The following is an 18,189-nucleotide window of genomic DNA, read 5'->3' as shown; positions in this document are numbered from 1 at the left end:
GAACTAAACTAGGCAAGACAAAAATATCCAAGTGATGTTAAAGAATAGAGCTAGCATTCAGCAGAAGAACAAGGCCGGGATTTCCAAGACTTGCCCCGGAGCAGCCCCCACCGTTTCTCAGTCGGCCTTCTGCAGAAGCGTTAAACGAGGGGAACCGAGTAAATAGAATCTTGCGTAATATTGCAGAGAGTGAGGGGGGAATGACAACGTGTGGGCGAAAGCATCAGAAAACGCCCTGGAAGTAGCAGCTTCTGCCAGTGATCTCCGTATTCTCCTCAAAGACGATGCTTGGAGGTCTTCACTCTGACTCTTGATGGCAGCAGAGTGTGAGCAGGAAGACAGACTCCTACGTGCCCGAGCCAGTTCTCTCCAGCGATACGTAGCCGCTAAACCAATGAGCAAATCAATAAGGTGGTGTCATCTGAGAAGACAGACTCTAGGTCCGGGACCCGGGTTCTGACCCACACAGTCCGTTAGGCTACCAAACCACCTCATACGGGAATTTTTTTTTTTTTTTTTAATGTCTGGGGAGCTGGGAGGAGAAAAATTGAAAGGGGGACCCATCCAAGCTGACCCTCTGATAGAAGCAAGGGGCTGCAGGATGGTGCACGAGGCGGGAGTCCCCACACTGGAGCAGAGCGTGCCCCCAGTGAGGCAGGGTGTCCCCAGAATAAGACTTGCGATAAGAGTACAGAGAAGAGGGAGGAGCGTGCGTCCACCAGCTGGACGCAGCCGGGGAGGAGACTGGATTCCCGAGGTCTCCTGGGTGGGGACAGGTTCACCTAGCCAGCGTGCTTGAGTCGTAGACGCCGGGCGTCGTGCTCAGCGGTGAGGGACCAGAAGCACTGACAGCAGTGTCGGGAAGCCTGTTACCCCCTCTGACACTTCTCGTCGATCTGGGGGTGCTGGCCAACGCAGCTACGCAAGAGGAAGAAATAGGAGGTCAAGTAACCTGGAAGACGCGAGTGTATCATTACTTGAAGGTTATAGGGTTATATATCCAAAAACCACGAGGTAAGTAATTGGAAACAAATAGGAAAACTTGGTAAGGTTACAAGAGTCATCTAAAATTATTTGTTTCCTTTCACAAGAAAGAACAGCCATTTGAAGATATTATTGAAGAAAAAGTCTCATTTACTGAAGAAGCCAAACTATAAAACCTTTAGGTAGTAATTGATCAAAACAATATGGATAATCGATATCAAGAGTATTTTTAAAAGTCTGCTGGGACCAAAAGATTCAATCTTGTGAAAATCTGATGCCAATTGAAGTATATAGAAACAGACGTTTGAGAATAGCAAGGAGATTTCCGAGTACAAGAAGAAAAACGAGGCCTCTAGCCCTGCCAGATATTAAAATGTCTTCTGAATAATTCAATAGTTATAGCGATTGAGTCCATTTTGAATTAGGGAAGAAACAGATCGGCGGAATACAGAGTCTGTAAAGGGACCCAGATAAAACCGGGACTTCGGCGTATGGTAAGATTAACATTCTGCGGCAGTGGGGAAAAAGAACTGTTGTTACGTGGTCTGATGACAAACAGTTGTTTGGGGGAAGTTATTACAGTTTGTTTCACCTCATTCCTTACACACCTCTTACCACCACCACCCTGCAAAATTTAGATGGTTAACAGATACAAAAAGTATGACAATTTAAAACTTCTCTGTGACAAAAGAGAAAGAGACAAAACTCAACAGATAAATTGGACAAACTGGGGAGATACTTGCATGAAAAACGGTTAATATCTTTAATTTAAAAAGAATTTTGAGGGGCGCCTGGGTGGCTCAGTCGCTGATCTCGCGGTTCGTGAGTTCGAGCCCCGCGTCGGGCTCTGTGCTGATGGCTCAGATCCTGCTTCGGATTCTGTGTCTCCCTCTTTCTCTGCCCCTTCCCCGCTCGTGCTCTGTCTCACTCTGTCTCTCAAAGATGAATAAACGTTAAAAAAATTTTTTTTAAAGAATTTTGATAAACCCATTTAAAAGGACAGTCCAGTAATCAAAGTTAACATAAGAAGAGGTATTCAGCCTCACTCACAGTTGAAGAAACATAAGGTCACACAGCAGTGAAATACCGCATTTTACACGTTCTGTTGCCAAATGTTGGTTGATCTGTTCTTGTCTGGTATGGGAAAAGGGACACTTTTATGTACTTGACAGAAGTGTGAATTGGTTTAACCTTTCTAGAATGCAGTTGAATCAAAATTTAGATTACCCTCCAAGCAGAATGACTCTCGCTAGGGTAACAGTTCTAACCGCAAAGTGGACCAAGCAAGAACCCTGAGACAGCTAAACTCAGTAGGAGACAGATGAAAATAATGGTTGTCTGATAATGGTTCCATATGAAAAAGTTCTGCGAGCCTGCTTTTTAAAAAGATCTCTTTGTGCTGGAGGCCGTGCACACGTGTGCGTGTATGAGTGCGTCTTTGCTGTTTTATTAAGTGGAGAAAGCAGGGTCGAGAACAAATTTGAGTTCACTTTTGAAGAAGAGAAGGAAGGGAAGGAAAATGGACAAATGCAGATACGTTTTTGGGGAGAAGGGCGCCTGGGAAACGCTGAACAGTAGTTACCTTTGAGGAAGGATCAAGAGTTCCCTTTTACATGGGGTTTGAATTTTCTGGCCATGCACGTGTATTACTTTTTTAAGGTCAACAGGAATTCTTCGGGAGGGGCATTATTTGCCATTTGTTACCTGTATGCTTTTCTGCACTTGAAACACTAATGTAAGTAAATAAGGAATGAACCCTCCCTCATGTTGGTGGTTTGAACAATTACTTAAGTTCCCTAATGCCACTTTCAGACTCACCTGAGAGCATCCTTCACGCATTCTTCCTCCTCCTTCCTTGTTCTTTTTACAGACATTCCTATGTGTTGTTGGTTTTCTTCTTGGAAAAAAAAATGTAAACGCCGGGTGAAATTTTTGGAGTAAAATTTATTTTCACATAACATACGTTTTGCACCTGAAGTTTGAAGGCATGCGTCAAGTGTGGAAACCCAGAGGTGACGTTGAGGCGCAGTGGGATTTGTCTGTAAAGTCCTCAGTGCACCTGAAATGACGTCAGGGTAAGACCAAGGCTGAGGGCAGGCCCCCTGAATTTGGCACCCCGCTCTACTTCAGAGGACTTGCTCAGCTCCCATTTAAAGGAGAGGCTGAGGGGCACCTGGGTGGCTCAGTCGGTTGAACGTCCGACTTCGGCTCAGGTCATGATCTCGGGGTTTGTGAGTTCAAGCCCCGCGTCAGGCCCTGTGCCGACAGCTCGGAGCCTGGAACCTGCTTTGGATTCTGTGTCTCCCTCTCTCTCTGCCCTCCCCTACTTGCACTCTGTCTGTCTCTCTCTCAAAAATAAAGAGTAAAAAAAATTTTTTTTGTTTAATAAAAATTAAAAAAAAATAAAGGAGAGGCTGAAACTCTAGGGGTGAGGGGCAGAAAAGTCAGCAACCTGGTGGGGGCAGAGCACAGTCCCCCCCCCCCCCAGCCAGGTTCCTTAGACTTGTGACAAGCATGTGGGCACAGACAGTTATAACGGCCTCGTTGTTCAGATCCCCAATCTTACACTCACCTCTTTCCTCAGATGTGGTTGCAGGAGGCCCGGGTGCCCTGTGGTTCCTCCTGGGCTGTCCTGGGCCACACCGCCTCTCTTCAAACAGTTGTCCTCCCTGTGCCTTGTCCCCACGGTGAAAGCCTCCCCCCTGAGAGAGAACCTTACCAAATGGAGGTGTCGGGGGCTAAACCGCGTTCTGTAAAGGCACCCACTCTCCCGCCTGCCAAAGCCGAGTCCGTCTCCTTAAAAGGTGCATTTCCAAAATGTATCCAGGAACTTATGTCCAATAATTGCTTATGAATATGTGCATTCTATTTATGCGATTTTTACCACTTATGCACCAGGAATACTTGTGATGACCAGTGGTCCGGAAGAAAATTTTAAACACTTAAAGTGAGATTTATAGTCACGGGAACTTTTTTAAACTTTTAAATTTCCATTTATTAGCATATTATTAAAGTATGACCATGATTGACACTTTCAGGCTGAAAAAAAATTATTAGTATAAAATCCTTTGGGAGAAAAGGCAAGAAAATATGATTTCAAAGAGGAGAAAAAAGAAAAAACATAAAATTGTTACTATTAATGAAGAGGGTATCCATCTACTTCTTAAATAGGTGATGGTGGATATCACATCCCTGTGGTATTTCCTGGACATCTTCAAAAGAGTGAGCTAATAGTTTATTTTTAATATTTACACTATGGTAATATGCAATGTCTACAGTAAGCTAGAAGATACATTTTCATAGCTACCTAATTTATGGTGAAGGTTTTTAAATATTTTATTTTAAAGTTTATTCATTTATTTTGAGAGAGAGAGAGAGAGAGAGAGAGAGAGCGAGCGAGCATCCATGGTAGAGGGGGGAAGGCAGAGAGAGAAAGAGGGAGAGAAGATCCCAAGCACGGTCCACACTGGTAGTGCAGAGCCCAGTGGGGGCGTTGAACTCATGAACCACGAGATCGTGACCTGAGCTGAAACCAAGAGTCGGACACTAACCAACCCAAGGGCCCCCATGGTGAAGACTTTAGACGTCAACATAAAATAGTATGGGAGGGCACATAGCACCCAAACATTTTCAGGGGTATGTAAGCAAAAACGTATTTTAATTGTATAGCACTGTCTTAGGAAGAGCTTTGGTAAATCAGGTTTCTGCAGCGACTGCGTTTCTAGCGAGGTTCCATATGTTGGGGCAGACAACCCCCTGGCCACCTGTACACCCCCGAATTCCTTGTCAAGGTGAGATCCTGCTTCATGTGAGAGAGGCTTTCCTCTTGATCAGGATGGCACATTGCCATGCATTTGTCGGAAAAGCAAAGGCCCTGTAATGATGTTGGGTATTAACATGTCTCGTATTACTAAATGCATTTACCTAGAAGTCCCACTGCAGGGCTGCTGTACTCGCTCGGGGGGGGGGGGGGTGCTCAGAGGTGTGAGTGTTTGCTGTGGACAGTGATCTGTCAGATCGTGTCAGCTCCTGGCTTCCCATCACACCCTACCTGACAGTGAAACAAAGCCCTAATTCAAAGGCAAAATTTATTTACACTCGTTCGTCGTCATTGAAAGATGAAGCACTAACCAAAATTCTGTCTCGTATTTTACTTAACTTGTTTGTTTGTTTGTTTGTTTGTTTGTTTGTTTGTTTAAAGGGAGCTCTGTGTCCAATGTCTGGCTTGCTCTCATGACCCTGAGATCAAGAGTTCCATGCTGTACTGACTGAAGCAGTCAGGTGCCCCTCCCTGTCGCATGTTATTTTAAAAGAAGAAAACAGCCTAAAAGATTTTAAGTCCCTTTGGGCTTTTTTCTTAAGCCATAGATGTGATTCCGTGATTCATATCACCTTCTAAGAAAGCGTGATTTTGGTGCTGATTTTGCTATTAAGGTTCTGGAGGGACAGAAACGTCCTACAGGTTTTGACTCCGCATATCTCTCAAATGCCTTAAAACAGGACATTCCTAGCCAGCTCGCACTAGAGATGATCTTAAATTCACGTGTGTGCGGCTCAGATGTCTCCGGTCCATCGAGTGGACAGGGGTGGTGAGTGCTGTGCTCGGGGTTCCTTAGGGCCTGGAACCACAGACCAAGTAGAAGCGTTCCTCTCTCCGCTATACTGTGTTGAAATCACGATCTGAAAATCTGACCTGGGACGGAGGCTGGACGGTGGAGCCTGTGGCAGCTGCCCCTCTCCTGTCCCCCCTCGTGCCGGCCTGGGCTTCGTGGTGTGGTCACCATTGCAGCACGGGCCACACAGGTTCACGCTTCTGTGCGTTGAGACAGACATTTGTGTTACGTTGCCTGTTGAGCCTCACTGTGCAGAGGTCCCGAGAAGCCCGGAAGGTCCTAGATAGGAAAGGTCGCCTATTTAATGCTTTTCAGAAACTCAGATGAACTGGCACGTCTTCAGTTTACTCGCTGAACTATTGACATTTCTAGGATGTAGAATTTGTCTTCTCTTTCTTTCAACTGACATTTAACGATCTGCTTTGTGAATAAGTAGAGCCTAACTCACGGGGCTCTGCCCGTACATCAAAGGCAGAGAGGGCTTCTGCTGTGTCCTCTGGTCAGTCAGTGGGCCCCAGGTCAAAACTGGAGTTATTGAAGACATATTTTGGAATAAATCTCATTAATGCCTACCTAGCCCATCCCTGGGCTCTTTCACTGTTAAGTGACCAGAAATCGACAGTAAAATTGTCAACAGAAATTATTACTTTTGAATAATTAGTATTTTATGTTTAATTTACATTTGAATCACTACTTTTCAATTCAGGTTCTCATTCTACGGACAAAACGTGACTGAGACATTTAAGTCCGTTCTTAAATTGGGCAGTGCATCTTGAATGGAGAAGTTTACATAAAGACACATGTGCCTGGGCCCCACACCTAAAGAGTCAGACTCCCTAGATCTAAGGTGGGGCCCAGGCGCCTACATGTAAAAAACCCCTCCTATTGCTTTAGTGCCCGCCCCCCCTCCCCTAATCCTGAATCCCCAGCAAAGACAGATCCCAAGCATGTTCAGGGGAGTGCCAAGAGCTAGCAAGGTCTGGGCCAGGGTCTGCCGCCATAAATGAGGCAGATGGCCTCTTTGCACCTCAGTGTTTTGTTTTATGAAACGAAGAGCTGGATTGCGTGCTCTGTGCGAAGGCCCAGAAATCTGCCATTTTGCCCAGCGCTGTTCTACTGCAGGAGCCCTGGAGCCATTTGGAGAAGCGCTCTGTGCATGGCAGCTGTTCCTCTTAGCCGTGGTGGGAGGGGACAGGGGAAAGGAGAGGTACTGAGGGCAGGTCCTTCGTGGGGGTCCGATAGGAAACTGTGGCATTTCTAAGTACACAGGCGGGTCAGATGTGCGTGAAGGTGAGAGGCAAACTGGAGAAAATGAAATGGTTTGCTCTGCAGACAGAATTCTCAGAGAGTCAGGTTCCAGTCGGTAAGACCTTTGCAAGAATTCCAGAGAGTAAATATCATCCTCGCGACGCCCTTTTGTTTCTTTTCAAATTGACGTGCTCAGTTCTCGGTAATTTTGAGATTTAGTTAAAAATAGGAAGGAGCCACCCAGCGTCCTAGAGCACGAGGACCCCGCGTCCTCAGAACAGCTCCCACTTCAACCGGCCTCCGGGCAGCCAGGTGTCCCAGGGCCAACCACCCACAGAAGCCAGGGCGCTGGGTCCAGATGCAGCTTTTCAGAAAGATGACAGCCTCCGAAATCAGTCAGAACAAGATAAAGACTTCTAAGAGGAGCCCACGGTGCTAAGTATGGCCCTCGAGGACCTCGACTCAGGTGTGGGACCCTTGCCGGGCTGGGCCAGCGGCCTCAAGTCCCGTCTCTGTTTCCTAGAGGGAAGTATATTTAAACCCTTTCCGGCACTTAGCAGTCATCTCTGAACTTCCCTTGCCCTGCCTCTGTGCTCTCGAGTTGGGGTAGGTAAACCTGGCTTTTAAGGGAGAGTTTCGCCGGACTGTTGAATGTGTAGTCACAGGCTGGTGTCCCAGCGTGCGGGTCAGGAGGAAAGGAGCCCGGAGAAAGAACTGGCTTCCGAGAAAGGCACTGGCCGTCGGTGCCAGACGCGGCCTCAGTCCTCAAGGACAGACGGCCCATCTCCCAGGGCCCCACGCCGGGTGCCGGCCTCGAGACCTGGGGTGGCCGCTCTGAGCTGACCTCTCCCCTCCTCCTGTGTTGTTGTCTCCCCAACACAGCAAGGCCCTGGGAGGTGGTGCCCACCGCGCGTGGTCAGAGCGAGGCTCCGGTGAGACACAGCGTGTGTGTGTGTGTTGGGGGGGGGAGGGGGAAGGGGGTCGGGAGAGACGAGGGTGGCGAAGCAGGGCAGGGACCCCCTTGAGCTCAGGGGCCCTGTGTCGCCGGGCCAGCCGGGAAGGAATTCTGGGAAACTGGTGCCGTGAAACCGGTTTAGGTGACGCGTCTCGACTCCCCGTTTTCACAGCCCGCACGCAGCTGGGCAGCAGTCGTAGTGGAGGGACTAGCAGGTGCACTGTTGACAGTCCCCAAGCGCCCTGCTTCCTGGCAGCCGGCCACCGTGCACCTCCCTCCGCCCTCAGCTTCACGGGGGAGCGCCCCGCTGCGCGTGGCACAGGGGGGTCCCGGTACCCACCTCTGTGCCTTCCCCCCCCACCGCACCCGGCCAGGCGGCTCTTCACCCCTGCATTCACTCCTCCGGCACAGGGCCTGACGCCCAGTAGACTCTGAACACATCTCGGCCCCCTCAAACTGTGTTTGTTGACTCCCACGTAGTTGAGAAGCTAATATATTAAGTAAATGACAAGTGACGTCCTTGGACAAGAAAAGAGGAGCCTTAAAATAGGTCCTCTGGCAAAAATGGAAACAGCTGGGTCATATGCCTTTCTGGGATCACTAGGTAGAGAGTGCACTCCGAGGAATCGGGTCCGAGCACTTCCTCAGGTCCCCATACTGAGCCCTAATGAAGCCCAAGTTCTGTGCTTTTTCCCCCAAAAGACCGTGCTTGATATCAGCGACAAGGTGGCTCCCAAAAGATGGTAAAATAAACCCAAATCAAGCCAGACAGAATTCTAAAGTCGTTTTTACTTTGCGAGAGGTATCTAGACTCTAGAACAACCCTCTTCTTACCGCTGATGTGTAGACATTTTTCCCCTGCATTTTCTGTTCTCACTGGAGAAGCGTGCTGTAAGGTACACAGAGCCGTATAGACATTGAAATAAGATGCTTCACTAAAGCTCCAGAAAGCCTCTGATCATTTTTGTCTTCTCTAGTAAACAGGGTTGGAATTTGTTACTCATCTCATTCCCCCGGTTTTCTAAGCAAAATTTTAAATTGTAGCTCTTAGTTTTTTCCCCAGATGTAAGAAATCTAGCCAAATGAGAACCAGATCTATTTTTACTTGGGGAATTACCGAACAGGCCAGGAAACAGAATAAAATGTAGCATTTTCCTAGCCAACATGTAGGTAAACTGGAAGCACCGTGGGCAGAGGACGCCTGAGAGGACAGTTCTGTTCCACGTGGAACGGCCTCGAGTTCACCGTGCTGCCCAGGTGACACCCTGTGCTTTGACCCTGGCTCACGTTTGTCATCAAAATGGGTCTGCATTTGTAAAGAAAAAAGTTCACCTTACAGCACATTACTTTAGAGATTTCAGAATGCTTACAACCATGTGTTAGTTTCAGGTGCACAGTGCAGTGATTCGACAATTCTCTGTGTTACTCAGTGCCCACCATGACAAGTGTGCTCTCAATCCCTTTCACCTCTTTCACCCGTAAAAATATGTTTTAAAAGAGAAAAATGTATATTCTGGCAAGATAGTAAAAGTTCTAAGAGTTCCAACCTCAGATTCTGTACTAGAATAATAATGATGTTGCCTTGAGGCCCAGCATGTGTGAAAGCAGGCCTTCCTTTTCTAGGAAAATGCCCGGGCTGTTATGAATGCGTCTGTTTACTTATTTTTTAACCAAATATTCTAGGATATTAAAGACTATATTGTCGGCTCACTAAGATCAAAGATATTTGTCCGTGACCACCAGACGAGAAGCTTCTTAGGGACAGGATTACACCAGACACAGATTTTGTATTTGCTGAGTAGGTGAGTCCGTAATTAAATGAACATCACTAGGGTCAAAGCCCCAGCCCTTTGTGCCTTTTTCTGTTACTAAATTCTAGTCTTTTGACTTTGAAATTATCTTCTGCATGTTATATTTGGGATTCAGGAAACCATTATTGAGTATTTACTATGTCAGGAAACCATAGACTTTTTAACTTTTGTTTTTAATTACTAGTAAATTGCTAAAGTAGAAAATATTTAATATAATAAATGGTATTATTTTCCATCGATTTCTATTGCCACAGAACCTCAGGGATATGATTGAATATTATATCATGCAGTGAATGTAAACCTAAGAGATTGGGCTGAAAATTCAGTAATTGATAGACTAGAAAATTTAGACATTAAAGTAAATCCTTAAGAACAACACAGATTTGCCCCTGTGTCCTGAGAATAGAATACAGAGAACAAGAAATGTTTGGTTTAGGAACTTTTTGAAATACTACCTAATTAAAGGGAAATAATCATTCTACATTAATAATGGCTCTAAGAACATAAATAGTAAATTACACTGAATTCATACATGAGTCATAATTAAAATACAGATATTAAAATTCAGCAAGTATTAAGTGCATTCTGTGACCAAAACACAAAAATAGGAATTATCAGAAATTCCCTATATCATGTAATTGTCCAATGTTAGAGGAAAAATTCTCAATCCTGTCCCAAACCCTGATTTTACAGATTAAGGAAAGGGTCATTAACTGTGGTTGTTAGCTTGCAAGATGGGCCCCAATGTTCCCTGCCTCTCTACTATGTACACCCATTTGAAGTCCCATCCCAATAGGATACTACAGAATAGTGTTCAGTCTCTTCTGAAGCTAGGTCATTACAAATTTATTTATATATAGTTATAAATTTTTAATGACCTAGCTTAATATATATATATATATATATATACACATAAATAGCATATATATACACACACACACACATATATATATAGCTTATATATGTGTGTGTATATATATATACATACACACACATATATAGCTTATATATATATAGCTTATATATATATATATACACATACACACACATATATATAGCTTATATATATTACATATATATATATACACACATACACACACATATATATAGCTTATATATATATAGCTTATATATACATATATATATACACATACACACACACACATATATATAGCTTATATATATTACATATATATATACACACATACACACACATATGTATAGCTTATATATATGTGTGTGTGTGTGTGTGTGTGTGTGTATATATATATATATATATATATATATATATATGTAATTTGTAATGACCTAGAAGAAGACAGAAGCTATATATATGTATGTCTATATATAGCTTCTGTCTTCTTCTTCTTCTTGGATCATTTGCTCTTAGGAAACTAGCTGCCATGTTGTGAGGACACTCAATGTTGGAGGAGGTCAAGAGGATGTGGTGGCTGGTTGACCCAAGACCTGGACCCTGGGCAGTCAGAGGCTCCTCCCCTGTCCTTGGAATGTCCGTTCTAACCACTACTCCACCCCCAGGAGCCATTGTGGAGACACAGCCTTGAGAGAATAGTTGTTGAGACCATCTGGACTGTATATATGACCGAATCCCCCTAAGATCTCTATATAAATTTTAAGATTCTGGTGGGCACGTATGGAGATCTACTCGTCTTGTGGTCACCCAAGACAAACCTCGCATGTAATTGCCCTGCTGCCTACCTGGAGACCACTCCAGGTCTGCCTCTTTTTTCAGGCTCTCCTTGCCCTTTACGTATGGGGGCCAGTTTCAGATTTCACCTGAAGAACCCCCAAGGTTGTGAACCAATACCCAAGCAGCCAGTGGAGAGCCTCAGATGACTAGGAACAACCAAGTGAGTGAACCGTCTTGGAAACAGATTCTCTAGTCCAAGGGTGGGCAAACATTTTCTGTAAAAGAATCAGGTAGTAAATATTTAAGATGTATAGGCCATACAGTCTATCAAAACTACTCAGTTCTGCTGTTGCAGTGCAAAGGCAGCCACGGGTAATACGTGAATGAAAGGAATAGACTGTATCCCAACAGAAGTTTATTGATAACCACAGGCAGCGGGCCAGATACGGCCTGTGCACCGTGATCTGTCATCCCCAGCTCTTAGCCTCAGTCGGTCGCTCAGATGACTGCAGCGCCTGCTTCCTGACTGCACAATCATGAGAGGCCCTGAGCCGCAACCACCCGGCTGCTTCCAAATTCCTGACCTACAGAAGGAAGGAGAATGGCTGCATGTTGTTTTAAGCCACTCAATTTCGGAGTAATTTGTTAACACAGTAATAGGTAACTAATGTACCGATAATCCAGGAGAGGAGGCTGGGGACAGACGAACCCAGTTTGACTATGAGGTGCTAATTGTTGAGGCTAAGCGGTAGGTAGATATGGGGATACATGATACTGGCCTCTCCACTCGTGTGTAATAAGTTAAAAGAAAAAAGCTGGTAAGTGATCTGTCTGCAGTCAGCCCATCACAAAACCACAAAGCCCGTGCTGCATACCCGCTCTCTGGCTCTGAAGTCCTGTGTTCTCTCGGCTTCCTCTTTCTGCATAAATAGCAACCAGTATAGATTTGGCCGTTTGCCCAAGTTTCCCCTCAATTCTTTACCACCTTAGTACCTCCAACTTAACATTCAAGATAGTTCTTTGGACCTCGATACCATCGTTCTTGTTGAGCCATCCTGGAGACCGTTGTACCTCTTCCTAGCTCTTTATAGTATGGACTGTAGAGTTGGTCATTCCTGGGGGTGGAGCCTTTGCTCAGGGACCCAGAGTCCTACCTGCATGTGGCCTGGGACAGAACAGTGCTAACTGTTCACATTCGTATTGAATGCTGCTGCCACCAGAGCACCCGCAAATCCATTATCTTTTTTTAAAAAGAATTTCTTTAATGTTTATTTATTTTTGAGAGAGAGAGAGAGCATGAGTGGGAGAGGAGCAGAGAGAGGAGACACAGAATCCGAAGCAGGCTCCAGGCTCTGAGCTGTTAGCACACAGCCCGATGTGGGGCTCAAAGTCACAAAGTGGGAGATCATGACCTGAGCCGAAGACAGACGCCCAACCGACTGAGCCACCCAGGCGCCCCGCAAATCCGTTATCTTAAGTAATTCTCACATAGCCTCCGAGGAACGGCCTGGCAGGTGTCACTCCAGGATTACATAGGTGAGAAGACAGAGACTCTGAAAGTTTAAATGGTCAAATAAAGGTGCTGGGTTCAGTGTTTTGCTTCCTTCCTATACTACTTCTCTGATGCTTCAGGACAAACAGGATTTGACATTAAATAGAATACAGTTCACTTGTGAAGACACAGTGGGTTGGCACATAGTAGGTTCTAAAATGAGTTTAACTTTGCTTTAAAATCCCTCTGAAATTAGAAATTACCCTGAAAGGGTTTTAATTGGCAATGTAAATAACTTAATATATTGATTGTTAGGTCCGTGACATGGATATTTGAAATAACTTGTCTTTTGATACATTGCATTGACTGTATGTTCTCACCTCCCCCTGGGATCAGAGAATGAGTCTGGATTATTCTCTCTCGTAGTTCCCCAGGAAAACCGTGAACTAAGATTCAGTGGTGGGTTTTGAATATCTCATGCATTTACCCAGATGTCTTCGGTGACGCCATTTACAAATGAGAGAAAATGATGTGAATAGGTGAAGACAGTGGTGGGAGAACAAAGAACAGAATAGCAGACCTGGTGAAGTGTCATTGGATGATGAAATTCAGTTCTAAAGTACATCACCTCCTCGTTCCTTTTTCCTTCCAAAAATCTGTTTAGTGTTGTGTTTTCCTCTCCTAAACGTGGTTGGAAGGAAATGAATTTTTTTCTCATAAATTTTTGAGTTTTTATTTTGTTTATTGGTGGCTGTCCTTTCAGATAGAGTATACAAAGCAGTTACTGTCTGCCAGGTAACTATGTTACCAGGGCTGTAACTTTAAATTCTTGACCTCCCCGCCCCCAAACCAAGCTGGAGGAAAAAAAATCTATTTGTTATTTGGAAAGTAAATGGATCTCAAGATTCTCTCCGGTTCTTCATTCAAGTTGCTTAAAGCAGTGTTCGTGTGGGTAGATTTGCAGGCTCTTTTGTTTGAATTGTCTTGAAAAATAAAAAATGAGAGGCATATTTTTAATTTTCGAGTCTGGTTTTAGTCACAGGCACGAGAGAAAAGGAACTGCCAAATGTCTGGGAAACACAGCACCAACGCCTCTCCTTTCCCATGTGATAAATATTGTTTTGATTAGAAGCAGAAGAAAACCAGGTTGCTTTTTTTGACTTCTTGGACTAATGAGTTCGCTTTTTCTTTTTTTTTTTTTTTTTAAATGTAAGTTGTAGAAAAGCATTTCCAAAGACATCGGTCTGGGTTATTTAAACTTTATTCAGGATAGCTATGCACAAATCATTTCTGTGACAATGACGTGTGATTAGACAGTTACCACCCAGAAACTCGCTAAGGAATTGTCTATGTGCGTGCCAAAACATTGGCCCTAAATGAAGCATTTTGGTTCCCTGAAGGGTATCAAATATGCCAGGAGCAGAATGGGTGGTTTCATGCCCTGGGTGTTAAATGGCTTTTGGAGTCAGGTATACATGTTTCGGGAAGCCCAGCTTCACTGCTGAGTAACCCTGGGCACGTTACCAAACATCTATGGGCCTCAGTTTCTTCCTCTGTGAAATGGGCGTAATGACAGGAGTAACCACACGGGGTAAGCAAGCAGTCGGGTCCGGGCCGGCAACCGAGTCTGAGTCTATTGCTTGTCCACCGTTTTCCACCATAGAGCAGATGGGTATGGATAACAGAATTCTCTGCTGAGTGCAATGTAGAACTTGACCACCGGGAGACAAAAGACTCCTTTTTAGTACTCCACCCTTGGAAATGGGTGGGTTTCATACGCCACCCTTGGAGACCTTGCAAAAGAGAAGGAACTGCCTGCTTTGGACATTTACCTACTTTCTGGCCGTGAGCTGTCTCCGATCCCACCCCACCCCCCACCACCCCCACCACCCCCACCACCCCACCCTGCCCAAGCTCTGTGGTTCCTTCAAAACGGTTACTCTCCAGCTGTATTTTAACCCAAAACAGGTCATTTTGAAATGCGAGTCAACCACAGCTCATCTGGACTTCAAGTGGATTTCTGGAAATGAAAACTGGGGTCACCTCCCCGGGCAGTGGGCTGCTTTCAGAAATCACAGCGGAATTTTCAGAAATTACTTGCTCCTTCAGCGGCGACATTCACGCGTAGTGGGCTTGAAATAGAGGAGAGCTTAGGGTTTCTAGTAGGAACAGTGGTACAAGAGCAACATGGAAGGACAGAGATGCAGGGTAGGGTTCTGTGGAATCTGTGTGCGCAGGTCAGTCACCGTCTTCTTTTCTTCCGCACCCCCCCCCCATCTCTGTCTCGTCTTCTTTTTTCCTGATTTTCAAGAAAGCAAAAGGCCTACGTGCCCAGAGTGGCCATTCTTTGCATTTTATGTTATCCAGACGCCGCCCTCCTTTTAACCTTCATTCTTCATGTTTGGGTTACTATTTGCGTGCACGCTCGCTCGCTCTCTCTCCCTCCCTCCCCCTCTCTCTCCGCTTCATTTCCTTTTAGCAAACTATCCTGCTTTCTCTCCTGTGGATCGTTGCAGATGCGCATTCATGCACCCCTGGTCTCAACCCCTCCCCCGGGATGGCCACAGACTCGTGGCCTGTGCTCTTGGCCAGCATTCCTGCTTGGGAAGCTGTGTGTCAAGGATAAGGGTGACAGCCCTCGTGAAGACTGCCCTCTCTTAGTGGGGGGCTTGGGGTTGAGGGGCTCATCTCCTCTCCGAGTGGCCCGTGCTGGCCAGGCGTTGGTGGGGGAGCCCCTCCAGTGCGGCTGACCCCCGTGGGGCCTGGGAGATATGCGGGCTGCTTTCCTTGTAAGAGCAGAGGTTGGGACGGACCTCATTCAGATCCCGCTGTCAGAGATGCAGCCCGACGCCAACTTAACTCGCTGTCCCCTGAAGAAAACGGCCCGCCCCTTCGATGGTCATAATTAACTCGCCTCTGAACGTTGCCATACCAGATGGCAAACGAGGGGCTGTCTCACCTGGAACCAAGAAGTGCATGCGTCCTAGGGAGGAGAACACTCTCTGTCCCTCCTCTCCAGAAGCCTCTCTCCAGGCTTGGGCTGAGGAAAGTACAAAGTAGGGTGGGAGAAACAGGAAATAAAAGGCTGAACAGTCGAGAGCTCTAACAGAAGCTGCCTCCTGCCAGATCCTGAGTGCAGCTTTGTTCATGGCCCTGCCATAGTAGAGCTTTTGCTTGAGATCATAGTGCACATAATTTTTGTTGTTTCAACAAGGCAGGGAATAAAGACAATTGTTTGCCATTTGTGTGGTCTCTTTCACTTGGTCAGAAAGAGTGCTCTGTGACAGAGGCCCTGAGGTCTAGACAGCACTAGTTTTGAGATAAGCCGCTGACTCAGTGATGCTGGAGCGCCCTGTGGAATGGGGACAGTAACCACAGGAAGTAGGGTGATGCTCCCAAGAGCCAGTCCAGCGCCTGGGCGTCGGCTGTGTTCTCAGCCATCGCCGGTGTCCTGCCTGGGACGGTGGAGACCACCAGGCATCTCGACAGTCACCTCTGCTTGCCTCCTTTTCCATATTCTCTTAAAACAACTGCATCAGCATTTCCAATCTGCCCCCAGTGGGAAGCTGTGTGTCACCCCCCCCCCCCCAGGCTCCCTCAGATCCCCGTTCAGACCACGCACGCACTCGGCCAGGGGGTGGCTGAGTGGTAATGAGCTGTCGTCGTTGTGGGGGGGCCGAGCGGGTTCGATTTCCATTCACATTTGGCTATAGGACCTGGCTGTCTTTCATCCCTAATTTCAGGAATGCTCGTGACAGTCCACATACCCCTGTCTTGTAGAATTGTTTGTTAAAATACGTACGTACATCTTTCCTCTCTGGAACTCGGGCCTGTCCTGCCGACAGACACAGGGTGCGCCAATCAATCAGGTTAACTGTAGAGAGAAGGAGAAACTTAGGTTCTCGTGAGTTAATTATGTCTTAACACGGTGGCAGTCTCAGGAAGAAATGGTTGGTTAGCACGTGGCTGATCCCCTTGAAGTTGATTTTTCTGGGAAACATTACGCCAGACACAGTTGTTCCTGAGCTGCAAAATACAGACTCAGGCATCTTCAAATGGTCCTCCATTAGACTTGAAACCATCTGCTTGTTTGCAGCGAAAATACAAATTTTCCACTGTTCTGAGCACTGTGACGGTGGCATCCCTCCAGAGAAAGCACGAACGGGGCCCTGCGGAAGCACTGTCGCCAGCCGGCTCTGCAAGGCACTTCGAGTTCATTTCCACCGATCTGACGAGGGAACGGAGAACCAAAGAAAAATACAATGTCTTTTCAAAATTAAGCTCCCCTTCTCTAATATCCTCCCGGGCTTCCAGAGGATTAAATCGCCTCAATCCGCCTTCATCGAGTTTCCATTTGCATTTAGACTCTCACAGCTGTGAGACCGTCGTCAGAATCCGTGTGATCTGCTTTTGAGGGAGAACAGTTAAAATGGGAGGGCGAGTCTCCCTGACCGGAATGTCCCCGGGCTGAAGGTGGTGTTACGCGTGGCCCCAGAGCGGGCGTCGCCTCTCTTCGCTTTGCGGTGAAGTCAGATTAGCATCTCCGCCACGCTGTCCAGGGTTCCAAACCCGCCGCCCCACAGGGTCGCCGCGTTCACGTGGACCAGACCGTCTAAACACCTGTTGCCTTAGGCGATAGACATAATCGTTGGAAGAATAATTTGGCCTCAGTGCACACACGCAAAAATGGACACATGCCAGCTGAAGGACCTCGTCCTGCTGACGTGATGGGACTTTTCATACGGTAACCCGGTGAGAGAGGCGTCAGCTTCTGTGTGCCGTGTTAACAGGATGGCGTCCTACGTCGGAGAGCCATCGGAGAGAGGTTACTCTTCAGACCACGAGGAGTCATAGTCTCTACCTGGAAGTGTTCACAGAAAACCTCTCTTTCCCTAATACAGCACTGTTGTGTTCAAAGTATGTGCAGTGGGCGAGCGTGAATTTTCCGAGTGTTCAGTTAGATGAGGTAAGTGGGACGGAATGGGTTTGGGGACATTACCGTCTTGCCGTTACATAAATGGCACCCTGCTTGAGCAGGCACATCAGGGTTTTCATATGGGTCCAAGAGCGCATCAGAGTAGTTTAGCATGCTGCAGGCTTGGGATGTCTTTCTCTTTTCTTCTCTTCTCTTTCTTTCCTTCTTTGCTTCTTTCCTTCTTTGTTTTTAAGAAAATAGGAATAGAGAAAGACTCACAATGTTGTCATCATGAAAGGTTCCACTACAATCCGGGTAACAGGATGCAAATACCCTTGCCCTGCAGAATCAGACATGAGCACAGCAAGAAGAGTTGAATATTTTGTAAAATTATTTCTTTAAATGACAGTAATAGGACATATGTGAAATTACTTAGAGAAAAGGTCTTTTTGCAGTGACTTCGTAGTAAAATACAGTCAAGCACAACTTGTGTACTGTTCTCACGCCCTTTGTTCTACCT

The 18,189-nt window shown here is 46.2% G+C and overlaps 1 protein-coding gene across 6 annotated transcripts in view; it reads left to right on the top strand.

Moving 5' to 3' along the window:
- ANO10 (anoctamin 10) overlaps positions 1-18,189 on the top strand; it is a 220,056-nt gene that overhangs the window by 173,277 nt on the left and 28,590 nt on the right. For 2 of the 6 annotated variants that reach the window (XM_043595919.1, XM_043595920.1), the window contains one exon: positions 14,433-15,995. The exons of 3 other annotated variants lie outside the window; for them this stretch is intronic. In XM_043595919.1, the coding sequence (XP_043451854.1) occupies positions 14,433-14,603 (171 nt within the window). In that variant the 3' untranslated portion in view covers positions 14,604-15,995. Of the gene's footprint in view, positions 1-9,483; positions 9,622-14,432; positions 15,996-18,189 lie in introns of those variants that run through there. One more of the 6 variants, XM_043595921.1, reaches the window with a different exon arrangement.

Source organism: Prionailurus bengalensis, chromosome C2 (genome assembly GCF_016509475.1).
Source record: "Prionailurus bengalensis isolate Pbe53 chromosome C2, Fcat_Pben_1.1_paternal_pri, whole genome shotgun sequence".
Lineage (NCBI taxonomy): Eukaryota > Metazoa > Chordata > Mammalia > Carnivora > Felidae > Prionailurus > Prionailurus bengalensis.
Note: the sequence above shows the minus strand (reverse complement) of the source record. Positions and strands in the feature narration are given on the sequence as shown.